Consider the following 13,434-nt stretch of genomic DNA (forward strand, 5'->3'; position numbering starts at 1 on the left):
AAAATGAGAGTCGATTATGTCATGTCCCAGTTTACAAGGGTTCTCCTAAAATTAAGGCTCTCGAATTCTTCATTACAAGATACTATTGTAGAATATCACAATAAGATAATGTGGGTAGTTATATTCATTTCCATTTGGAAACAGTTAATACTTTTTTTAAAGATACATTTTCCATCACACCCAATTTTCACTTTGAGGAATGGGCTTGTTTTACCTTTTTAAATTATCCTTTGAACCATACGACCCCAATTTTGCCAGTGTTTCATTAATAGAACTTCCATGGAAATAAAGAGGAAATTTGCAAGCTGATCACTTGAAGAATAGGGGTTACTGATTGGCCTGGTGGCATTTTATTTTCTCTAAAGCTTAAGGCAAATTGAAGTATCCCAAGATTCAAAACACCACTTTTTTAGAAAAATATGGAGAGAAAGTTAATAAAGTTACATAACTTAATAGTCAGATGCCAGCAGCTTACTTTATAAATTGTTCATCGGACAAAGAGGGACAATATATCTGTACAATTTTTCTTAGCTGATTTCTGCTAATAATGCCTGTACATTTAGGGTCACAGGTCTGCAAAGCCTTGTGGAAGTCTTTCCAATTTTCCGTGATTTTATCCGAAAGAATGTCTTCCACCTAAAATGCAAATATATAAGTCATTGAAATAAAAAAAGGCTGTGAAGTTATATTGCCATATGTCAGTAATCATATAGTAAAATTAAATAAACCCCTTAATTACAGAAAATCAATATTTACTGAAGATAAACCTCATTATTACTTACAGTATCCCAAGCCAGAACAAGAGAAGGTGGCTTCTTAACTTCCTTTGTTCCATTAAGCCATTTATGACCCATCTAATTAAAAAAAAAAGTTATTTGTATTAAAATTTTTAGCGCACTGTTTCCTCCATAGTGTACAATGAAAGCCAATGCATATATTCTCAAGGTTCTGTTTGAAAGTGTGTCTCTAATCTGAAAAGTGACTACGCAAAAATGGCACTTTACTACACTGATCTGCTCCTTTTGTGAATCAAAAGTCACAGCTACTGACTTTAATAACAAAACAACATATTATTGCTGGTTACTCTCCAAAGCTAAAGTCACTAAGACTGACAGATGAGCTGCAAGTTGGATAGCTGTCTCTGAGGGAAAAATTTGAAGACAGTGGGATGGCACAGGTGAATGTGAGTGCAGAATCTGGTTCCCAGACCATAGATCAGGTTCAGTTTGTGGCACTGGCAGTTAGAATAAAAGCATCTTTTTACTTGTAAACTGAGTACATTTAATACAAGAACTACTGAGATGCAACAGACACATGGAACCTTATTTTTTCCAGAGTAACAGGGGTCAATACCCAGATCCAGCTGAACTCTGTTCAGTGCAAAATCCAAGGAGAGACAAAAGTGCCTTTATGTCATTTTCAGATATCCCAGTCCTGGGGCCAATGAGAAGCTGGTTTGGCTAGTTGAGGCCCAGCTTGATTCCCAGCACTACTAGCATCTGCCTCAGAGCTGCTTTGACTTTCATCTGGCTGCAACAGTCCCACGGGGCCATTCCCTCAGCCAGAGAATGATAGAGCACCACAGCATTCTAGAAAAACTCCCCTCCCCCTGGGTATGCCCCAAAGAATTCCCCTGTGTCACAGAGTGGGCAGGACAGAGTGTTACAGAGCCAGCTATGCCAGCTTTACATCACCCAGGGAATGAGTGAGTGGAGCCTTTGTATTTGGCTAGGCTGGCTTTGCAGCTGCTTTGCACCAATAGATGGCACAACAGAGGTCAGAATCTGGCCCACTCTTCAGAGCAGAATCAGACTTCAAGTGTGAAATCCTAGCTAGCATGGTAATCTCTGGTTGTCAGCTGGTATCTTATCCCAGGGTGGCCATGATCCCTGTTGCTCTGTGTTTCTCTAGCCTGCCCTTCTTTATGCTAAAATTTACTTTATTTAGAACACTGAGTAGGCAGTAGAATTTCAACTCTAAAATGAATCCAAATAAGTTAATTTGAGCATCCAAATTTATTTGCATAACCCATTAGTATTTGCACTTTGACAGCATTTATACTTTTTCCCTCCGACATGTCAGTTTTATAATTATAAAAATGTGTCCAAGACTCTCAGCACAACCATTATTCAATTCAATAATAGGTAGAAGGGACATGAACGGATGAATCAGATGTATCTATTGTTGGAGCCAACAGAACAGGATGCCGTCTAATTCAGATCTACATCAAAGCTTTTCTCAAAGCAATATACACCATTCAAGACTATTCAGTAGGAACCTCTTTCTGTGCATCTAGTGCATCTCTTGACACTGCCAGGTTCTTTGATTCTTTTCAATGACACTAACTACACCAGCTTAAGACAAAAACTAAATAAAGATTTATTCAGATGACACACTAATGTGAACCTAAAATTGATCTAATAAAACTATTATGAACAGCTCTAATATAATAAAGCAGTTATGAAAACTATAGATTAGACTACTTCTGAGTATAATTCAGTAAGCAAAACAAGAAACTGACATACTGACTAGATATTCTGGTCAAAAGATACAGGATATAACCTCACTATATGTATGGTAGTGGTTCTAAAGGAAGATATTAAAAGATTACTACAAAACTCCAAACATTTCAAAGTCATACACATAAAAACACACAATCAATGGGTATTGTAAATCTCAGAATCTATGTATTATTATCTAGTATAAATAGATAGAAAGAGCTCCTCTGCAACATATCTGCAAAACAGTTTTGATAATTGAAAGCTGGAAAGAGATACTTCCATCCCACACCTGCTACACACATATACATGAACTTGCGATTACATTCCAGGAGGAGTTTCCAGAAACTTGAGGTAACTGTCAAATTGGTTCTCAACCCATACTTCAGAGGCAAAAGACTCCAAGAGTGTGAATTATGTAGGAGTTTTACACTGCTGAAAAGCATATGCATTCACTAACTTAGGCTTGGTCTACACTACGAGTTTAAACCGATTTTAGCAGCGTTAAACTGATTTAACGCTGTACCCGTCCACACTACGAGGCCCTTTATATCGATATAAAGGGCTCTTTAAATCGGTTTCTGTACTCCTCCCCGATGAGAGGAGTAGCACTAAAATCGGTATTACCATAGCGGATTAGGGTTAGTGTGGCCACAAATCGACGGTATTGGCCTCCGGGCGGTATCTCACAGTGCACCACTGTGACCGCTCTGGACAGCAATCTGAACTCGGATGCAGTGGCCAGGTAAACAGGAAAAGCCCCGCAAAATTTTGATTTTCATTTCCTGTTTGCCAAGCGTGGAGCTCTGATCAGCACAGGTGGCAATGCAGTCCCAAATCCAAAAAGAGCTCCAGCATGGACCGTATGGGAGATACTGGATCTGATCACTGTAAGGGGAAACAAATCTGTTCTATCAAAGCTCCGTTACAGAAGACGAAATGCCAAAGCGTTTGAAAAAAAATCTACAGGCTACACAGTGCTGCATGACAAGTGTAATGGGAAGCCAGAGACTCAAATGGATGCTCATGGAGGGAAGGAGGGGGTACTGAGGACTCCAGCTATCCCACAGTCCCCAGCAGTCTCCGAAAAGTATTTGCATTCTTGGCTGAGCTCCCAATGCCTGTAGGTTCAAACACATTGTCCGGCGTGGTTCAGGGAATAGATTGTCAATTTACTCCCACCCGCCACGTGAAAGAAAAGGGGAAGAAATCGTTTCTTGACTTCTTTCAATGTCACCCTATGTCTACTGAATGCTGCTGGTAGATGCGATGCTGCAGCAGTGAAGAGCAGTATCCGCTCCTCTCCTCTCCCTGGTGGCAGACGGTACATGCTTGATAACTGCTGAATACCCCTGGCTGGCTTCGGGGCGCCTGGGTAAAAATAGGAATGATTTCTGGTCATTCCCAGTAGATGGTACAGAACGGCTGGTAATCATCTTCATCATAGCAACTGGGGGCTGAGCTCCATCAGCCCCCTCCCTTTCCTGTGTAAAGAAAAGATTCTGTCCTGCCTGGACTATCATAGCAGCGGCATGCTGGGCTCCTCTCCCCCGCACCGCTTAATGTCCTGCCTGGACTGTCATAGCACGGGGAGGCTGCCTCCCCCTCATTTTATCTCACTAACAAGTCATTGTTTCTTATTCCTGCATTCTTTATAACTTCATGACACAAATGGGGGGACACTGCCACGGTAGCCCAGGAAGGTTGGGGGAGGAGGGAAGCAATGGGTGGGTTGTTGCAGGGGCACTCCCCGTGAATGGCATGTAACTCATCATTTCTGCGGGATCTGACACGGAGCAGCTGTGCTCTCTGATACACTGCTTCTCTAGTACACCTGCCTCAAATTTTAGGCAGGACTGACTCTATTTTTAGATACCATAAAGGAGGGATTGACTCGGGGAGTCATTCCCAGTTTTGCTTCTGTGCCCCCGGCCGATCTCAGCCAGGGTCACCCATGATAGCAGCAGACAGCACAGAAGGACAGATAACTGTCATCTTATTGCCAATTTACACCGGCAGCAGACAGTACAGGATGACTGGTAACCGTCTCTGCTATCATGCAAAAGTAAATGAATGCTGCTGTGTACCGCTGGAGTATCGCCTCTGTCCGCGGCATCCATGACACATACGGTGATTAAAAAAAGATGAACGGGCTCCATGGTTGCCGTGCTATGGCGTCTGCCAGGGCAATCCAGGGAAAAAGAGCGCGAAATGATTGTCTGCCGTTGCTTTCCCGGAGGAAGGAATGACTGACGACATTTACCCAGAACCACTCGCGACAATGATTTTTGCCTCATCAGCCATTGGGCTCTCAACCCAGAATTCTAAGGGGCGGCGGAGACTGCGGGAACTATGGGATAGCTACGGAATAGCTACCCACAGTGCAACGCTCTGGAAATCGATGCTAGCCTCGGACCATGGATGCACACTGCCGAATTAATGCACTTAGTGTGGCCGCTTGCACTCAACTTTATACAATCTGTTTTATAAAACCGGTTTATGTAAAATTGGAATTTTCCCGTAGTGTAGACGTACCCTTAGATGAAGATTTTTTCAGAGCTTAGGGTTTTATTAAAAATTGTACTGACACCTTGCTATAAACATTATAAAAAAGAAAATCCTTAGAAAAGTATTGATAAACACTTACTAGAGATTCCTTTTCTTCAAATAAGTCTAAAAATGTATGGTAGCTGAGGTACCCAGTGTGTTCTGGATCAATTATCTTAATTAGGTCTTGGAAGTCCTTGTCTCTTATTCGAAATAAGATGCAGTCCAAAACGCGACGAAGCTCATTTCTTGTGATCTTTCCATCTTGTTTCTAAAACAAATGTTCATGTGTGTGTGAAACAGAGTGAACAATTTTACTAAAAGACAATGTCTATTTTAAAACACTGTTCTGAACCTACAAAAAGAACAGGAGTACTTGTGGCACTTTAGAAACTAACAAATTTATTTGAGCATAAGCTTTCGTGGGCTACAGCCCACTTCATTGGATGCATGCAATGGAAAATACCAGTAGGAAGATATATATGTGTATATATATATACACACACACACACACACACACACACACACACACACACACACACACAGAGAGAGAGAGAACATGAAACAATGGGTGTTACCATACACACTCTAATGAGACTGATCAGTTAAGGTGAGCTATTACCAGCAGGAGAGAAAAAAACTTTTTGTAGTGGTAATCAAAATGGTCCATTTGCAGCAGTTGACAAAAAGGTGTGAGGAACAGTATGAGGGGAATAAACATGGGGAAATAGATTTACTTCATGTAATGACCCATCCACTCTCAGCCTTTATTCAAGCCTAATTTAATGGTGTCCATTTTGCAAATTAATTCCAATTCAGCAGTCTCTCCTTGGACTTTTTGAAGTTTTTTTGTTGTAATATTGACTTTTACGTTTATAATCGAGGGACCAGGGAGATTGAAGTGTTCTCCGACTGGTTTTTGAATGTTATAATTCTTGACGTCTGATTTGTGTCCATTTATTCTTTTACACAGACACTGTCCGGTTTGACCAATGTACATGGCAGAGGGACATTGCTGACATTTCTGAACCTCTACGTCACACAACTCACAGTAACTGAAAGCTTTCACTATTGGTTAGCTTTTTGATAGTCTAATCAGTGGTTCTCAACCTATTTATCACTGTAGGCCACATATGTAGATCTCTGTGTGTTACGTGAGCTGCATCCACTCAATATATATACTACCTGTATGGCCCTGAAGATGTCACATGGGCCACAGCTGTGTGCTGATTGGGCTGCCCGCGGCCCACAGCCCACAGGTTGAGAACCACCAGTTTATATGATGTGAATCTGTAGTCTCAGTCCAGTTCTCAGTGGACAAGAGGATATACTGCAACAGGAGCCCTTGTTGGCAGTCACAGCAGAGGGACTAAGGTTATAGAAATTGAACTATCCTCTTACACTAGAAGTCGTACCCTAAGTCCAGGTTTGTAATATGTTGGTAGAGCAGTATTAGGGAGCTTAGAATATAGCTGCCTGTCCTGGACCTGTTCTGTGGAGAAATAGACAAAAGTCTTTGGTCTCCAAGATTGTTAATTCAGCACCTTTCTGCAAAAATTAAATTGATGGTTTATGTTATGCAAGTACATATAAACACACATACGTACACACACACACTTTTTTTAAATAAAAAGGATGTTTTTGTTACTTCCCACCAGCTCTGTTTCCCTGCAGTAACTTGCTGCTGCCATTGGCCCCATCCATTGCCTTAGTGTAGAAGGGGAGTCCTTTAAAGGCTATTTGTGACTGGAATGAATTCCCACACAGCTCTCAGCACAGAACAGACATATATATGCACCCTGGGTTAGTGTCCCAAATTCACCTCCTATCAGGGAATTTCCTTTATTCTTAATATCAGAACAATAAAATACAAACTCCAACCTAAGCATTTTTTTTTGAGCTTATCTTTTCCTAGGGTATTTTCCTCCTTGATCTCTGTTTTTGCACATAGGTCTCTCTGCCTTAGAGAGTAATGCTAAGCCTTTTATATTCCTGGGTTGGAGCTAATAGAAACCACTGGGTCTGACAGTGAGAGTGACTTAGTAGAAATAATTCTGCATTTCTGTACCGTCCCAGCATGTGACACTGCCATACTATCATATAAATGTGCACTTTTTAAAGCATCTTATGCAATAAACAATGGAATGGGCTTATACAACAGTACTATTATATTTATGTATTGTTACAGTTAAGGCATAATTTTTGTTTCAGTCCCCATGACATATGTCCATAAGGTTTGAGGGAGAGTTTTAAATAGAGGTTAGTCTGTTTTTATCACAGTCTATTAGATCTTGGAATTTTATATTTTTGCTTGGACTTCTATTTTATTTTGCTTCCCTTAAAAAAAAAACTGGTGGAAAAAAAGAAGAAATGTAAGGAATAAATGCCTGGGAACAATAAAAGAAAAATGAATGGAAAACAGTTTCTCCAGTGATTCATTCCTGCCTAAGCACGAGACAAATATTTTGCTGCTCATAAACCTCACACCAAGAAAAATTCTGTTTCCCTTTAGTCCCCTATAGAGATCCAGGGTGGCAGTAGTAATATACAGGATGAGCAATTATTTACTTCATCAGCTGGTTTGGGAAACACTTTGAAGTTTTGTAATCAAAAGATAATGGTCTTGTGAAACTGCTTTTCTGCCATCGGAATTTTCTTTAGAGACTGTTGTCAGTGCATTAAATCATACGGAAAAGAAACTGGATAATATATCTACCTCAGTGAATGTGTTAAGAAATTTGGCAGAGGAGTTACAAAAATTAGTTCTATTTTACATGAAAATATGTACCGGGTAAGTGGAAGCATCTTCTCCACAAAGCTTAAACCAGGGCTCGGCAACCTCTGGCACGCAGTTTGCCAGAGTAAGCACCCGGCCGAGACAGGCCAGTTTGTTTACCTGCCTCGTCGGCAGGTTCGGCCGATCACGGCTCCCACTGGCCATGGTTCACTGTCCCAGGCCAATGGGGGTGGTGAGAAGCCGCGGCCAGCACATCGCTCAGCCCATGGCACTTCCCACCGCCCCCATTGGCTTGGGACGGTGAACCGCGGCCAATGGGAGCAGCAATCGGCTGAATCTGCCAACGCGGCAGGTAAACAAACTGTCCCGGCCTGCCAGGGTGCTTACCCTGGCGAGCCGCATGCCAGAGGTTGCCGACCCCTGGCTTAAACACATACTGTGGTTAAAGATAACTTGTTTTTTAGTCATTGCTTTGAATATATTGAAAAAATAATATATATTATATTAGCCTTCAATCAGTGAAATTTTTGATTATTTGACACCTAAAATCTCTAAAATGTTTTCATTTATGAGCTAGATTGTCACCTGGTGTAAATTAGCATAGCTCCAACGACCTCACTGGGGCTAAAATGATTTACACCAGCAGAAAATCTGCATGTATCTCTGTATGTGTAACTGTTTTGGATGTTAATAATGAAGCTGTTCCTCCTGCAGCCATAGTCCTCTTTCTGCTGTCTCAAACATCGGTATCTGTGTAAATAATTTCATTCACTGATGACCAGTACAATAAAGCACATAAGCATGTGCTTGTGTACGTGATTAAGTGCTTTGCTAAATCAGGGCCCTAATGCTGGTATGTGTTATTATTATCATTCACTGCAATGTAGGAAACTTAACTCTCTTCTTTGTAAAGTGCTAGGCAAAGTCTTTCTTTTGTAGTGATTGTGTGTGTATACACACAAACATATATGTAAAAACAACGAGGAGTACTTGTTGCACCTTAGAGACTAACAAACTTATTTGGGCATAAGCTTTCATGGGCTAAAACCCACTTTATCAGATGCATGGAGTGGAAAATACAGTAGGCAGGTATATATACACAGTATATGAAAAGATGGGAGTTGACTTACCAAGGGGGGGTCAGTGCTAACGAGACAATTCAGTTAAAGTGGAAATGGGCTAGTCTCAACAGTAGAATACCAAGGGAGGAAAAATCACTTTTGTAGCGGTAATAAGGCTAATATAATCAGGGTGGCCCATTTCAAACAGTTGACAAGAAGGTGTGAGTAACAGTAGGGAAAAATTAGTATGAGGAAATTAGTTTTTGTAGTGACCCATCCACTTCCAGCCTTTATTCAGGGCTAATTTGATGGTGTCCAGTCTGCAAATTAATTCCAGTTCTGCAGATTCACGTTGGAGTCTGCTTCTGAAGTTTTTTTTTGTTGAAGAATTGCCATTTTTAAGTCTGTTATTGAGTGTCCAGGGAAGTTGAAGTGTTCTCCAACTGGTTTTTGAATGTTATAATCCTTGACGTCTGATTTGAGTCCGTTTATTCTTTTGTGTAGAGACTGTCTGGTTTGGCCAATGTACATGGCAGAGGGGCATTGCTGGCACATGATGGCATATATCACATTGGTAGATGTGCAGGTGAATGAGCCCCTGATGGTGTGGCTGATGTGGTTAGGTCCTATGATGGTCGTCCCTTGAATAGATATGCAGACAGAGTTGGCAACAAACCCAATTGAGAAACTGCAGAACTGGAATTAATTTGCAAACAGGACACCATCAAATTAGGCCTGAATAAAGACTGGGAGTGGATGGGTCAGTACAAAAACTAATTTCCCCTACTGTTACTCACACCTTCTTGTCAACTGTTTGAAATGGGCCACCCTGAAAACATTAGCCTCATTACCAGGGCTGGCCCTACCTATACGCAAAGTACGCAGCTGCATAGGGCACCAGGAAATTTGGTGAAATTTCCTGGTGCCCTGCGCAGCTGTGTGCTGCTCCAGCCCTTGCCCCCTTCTTCCTCATGGCCCCTGCCCCTGATCCTCCCCAGCCCCACCTCTTCCCACCCCTGCTCCACCCCACTCCATCCTTTCCCCAAAGCCTCACCCTGCTCCTCCCCCGCCCTGCCACCACTCCCTTGAGGACTGCACCAGGGCCGGGCCTGCACTCATTGGCGACAGGAAGTGCAGTGACCTGGCCCCAGATGTGCTGCCACTCAGTGATGTTGAGTGGTTCCCTCCTGCCCCCAAGCCAGCCCTCCCCTCCGACACACAGAGGCCTAAGACCCCCCACACACTCTCCCCAAGGGGATTGCATAGGGCCCCAGAATAGCTAGGGACCGTCCTGCTCATTATCACTACAAAAGTGATTTTTCCTCCCTTCGTATTCTACTGTTGAGAATAGCCCACTTCCATTTTAATTATTAGTTAACACTGACCCCCACTTGGTAAGGCAACTCCCATCTTTTCATGTACTGTGTATATATATACCTGCCTACTGCATTTTCCACTCCATGCATCTGATGAAGTGGGTTTTAGCCCACGAAAGCTTATGCCCAAATAAATTTGTTAGTCTCTAACATGCCACAAGTACTCTTCATTGTTTTTGCTGATACAGACTAACATGGCTACCACTCTGAAACATATATGTGTGTAATTTATACTGCAGAGCGGGAAAGAGCAATTTTTATGTAATTATATTTGAAAGGAATTGTGATATATTACCTATATAAAAATTTGTAATAAAAAATGCCTGCAGTACCTCTGAAGATATGCCCAGTGCTCATTTTGCTTGTGTCAACCAGACTGAAAGCTTTAATTTTTTCAGTCTATTATTTGCTCATCCAATCCAAAAATACAGACTGTACAATTTAAGAAGAGCAATCTGTAGCAAATCAAAGCAATAAAAAATTCCATCTGTCCACCAAAGGAACGATCACACAGTCCAGTGTATGGATCATATATATCATGACATTCCATCAAAAATGACAAGAATGCTTTTTTTAACATAGTTCAGTACATCATGAAAGCCATAAAACAGAATAGACTGACAGTTCTTTATTAAGAGTGCATTCATTCTAGAGCTAGACATAAAAAGCATGCCCAAATTCTTTTTAAAGAAGTCAGATTAAAATATTGCTGCAGATAAAGCGAATGATGCAATGGAATGATCCTGGTCAATCTCACAGGTCTGACATTATATATCTGTCAGATTATAGACCACGAACAAGATATGTTTTACAAGTTCCACATTTCCTATTCATATCGTATAGCATGGGGATGTGACAATGACTCTGTAGCTGAGGTTCTAACTTATTTTACATTATCATATTGATTTTAATCCCTTCCCTCACTTCACTAAAATGCAATAATTCTGCCTATAATTTCTCAGGTGTGGTCATGTGCCAAGGGATATTTATTTATTTAAGTTTGTGAATAACTGGATAAAGCAGTTGAGACAGTTGAGAAGTTGCATATTTGCATCTGTGAAATTTTCCTAACTTCTTTGAAACATTTTCCAGAATGGCTTGGTATAGAATTTGAGTCTACAAACATTCATATGTGTCTTTAATGTCAATTACAGTCAAAATCAATAGGACTTCTCATGTGTGTAATATTAAGCATGTGCATAAATCTTTGCAGGATCACAGTGTAATTTTGGAGCTACCTACAGTTCTTTTGAACCTATGACAACTTCAGGAACACTCTGAGATGTTTATAAATTCCATAGTCTGTCTGGTTTCATGGGTGGCTAGAAAACACTTTAGCTTCTTTTCTTGGGCCTTGATGTCTTCATTTATGAGACTTCTACACACAGCTTGCATTGCTTGCCCAGAGAAGCAACACATACTATCCTTTTTAAAAAGGTTTTACAAATAAAAGTAATGCTCATGAAGGATCCCAGACTGAATTTCTAAATTTATCCACACAACAGGAAATGCAGCAACATGGAACTCTGGAAGTCTGAGGTGAACATCTTAAGTTTTCACTTTAGCAATCCTTTAAGCAACTGGGACACAATAGACAATCAATACTAAAAACTAACATAAACAATGTGGGAGATTAACAAAAACAGAATAGCAACATACTAAAATTGTTCTAACAATAGAAATGCACTACAATTTATGGAATTCAGTTGCACATAAGTTTACAAGATGAAAAAAGAATAACAAAATAAAATATAATTAACTCAACTGAAAAGTTAAAAACTATATAGAGTAAATAGAATAAGTGGACGAAGAGTTTCCAACCCCAAATATAAAAAAAAGAATGATACTTGAAAAAAAAATCAAAAAAATAAAAACATTCCCACCTGTGGCTTTTCATGGGGGGAGGGGCCATTTAGCCTCATGTATGTAATATTCCCCTCCTATATATAGTATTTGGTTAATAAAGAAATGAAGTAAGGTAATATAATTAATGCCAATCAAGATGGATGTTTGGAAAAAATAGATCTTGTCAAGTGAACTTGATATCTTTTTTATGACATTTTGATTAAGAGACAAGAATGATACAAAACTGAATATGGCACACACTAAAGGGATTAAAAACTGGCTATCTAACAGGTTTTAAAATGTAATTGTAAATGGGGAATCACGATCAAGGGTCTGTGTTTCCAGTAGAGTCCCACAAGGAATTGGTTGTTGGCCCCAAGTTACATAATATTTTTATCAATGACCTAGAAGAAAACAAAATCATCACTGATAAGATTGTAGATGACACAAAAATTGGGGGATTGGTAAATTACTGATACAGAGAGATCTGAATCACTTGGTAAACTAAGCGCAAACAAACAATGTGTGTTTCAATACAGCCAAATGTAAAATCCTGCATGTAGAAACAAAAAATGCAGGCCATACATACAAGATCGGGCTTTGCCATGAGCAATGTGTATGGGGCAGCATGTTGTTGTTTTGCCCTCAGGAGCAGTCTAGGAAGCAGATTGTGACTCAGTCACAATCTGCCTCCTAGTTTCCTTCTTCTCTAGTGGGAACATGCCCTTGTATCTGGCATAGCATACAGTAACTCCTCACTTAACGTTGTAGTTATGTTCCTGAAAAATGCAACTTTAAGTGAAACAGTGTTAAATTAATCTAATTGTCCCATAAGATTTAATGTAAATGCGGGGGTTAGGTTCCAAGGAATTTTTTGGGGGGCAGACAAGGCATTATACTGCATACTATATAGTACTGTACTGTGGTTGGGAAGTACCCTTGGCTTACCCCACACAGGCACCACCTGCTGCAGGCAAGGATGCTAGGAAGCATCTTTGCAGCAGCAGCGGCAGCTTCCCCAGAGAACAGGCTCAGATTTTGCTGGGAATGCTCCAGGCCTGCCTCTTCCTGTCCCCGCTCCACTCCAGGCCCACTTCTTCCCACCCCCACTCCACTTCCTCTCCAGAGCACGCCACATCCCTCCCCCTCCAAAGTCCTAAGTGCTGCCAAACAGCTGTTTGGCGGTGCTTACGACTTTCTGGGAGGGAGAGGGAGGAGCAGAGACACAGTGCTTTCCCACTCCTGCCCCTCCCTCCCCAAAAGTCCTAAGCACAAAGTGCTGGGAGGGAGGGGGAGAAGCAGGGAGGCCCTGCATCTCCACTCCTTCCCCTCCCTCCCAGAAAGTCCTAAGTGCCGCCAAACAGCTGTTT

General features: G+C 41.1%; 1 protein-coding gene across 1 annotated transcript in view; it reads right to left on the reverse strand.

The window, feature by feature from the left end:
* EFCAB6 (EF-hand calcium binding domain 6) overlaps window positions 1–13,434 on the reverse strand; it is a 156,771-nt gene that overhangs the window by 75,576 nt on the left and 67,761 nt on the right. The window contains exons 13-15 of the mRNA XM_050936394.1: window positions 5,146–5,316; window positions 783–854; window positions 476–636 (exon numbers count right to left, since the gene is read on the reverse strand). Coding sequence (XP_050792351.1) covers window positions 476–636; window positions 783–854; window positions 5,146–5,316 — 404 coding nt within the window. The remainder of the gene's footprint in view (window positions 1–475; window positions 637–782; window positions 855–5,145; window positions 5,317–13,434) is intronic.

This window comes from Gopherus flavomarginatus, chromosome 1, assembly GCF_025201925.1.
Source record: "Gopherus flavomarginatus isolate rGopFla2 chromosome 1, rGopFla2.mat.asm, whole genome shotgun sequence".
NCBI classification, from domain to species: Eukaryota; Metazoa; Chordata; order Testudines; family Testudinidae; genus Gopherus; species Gopherus flavomarginatus.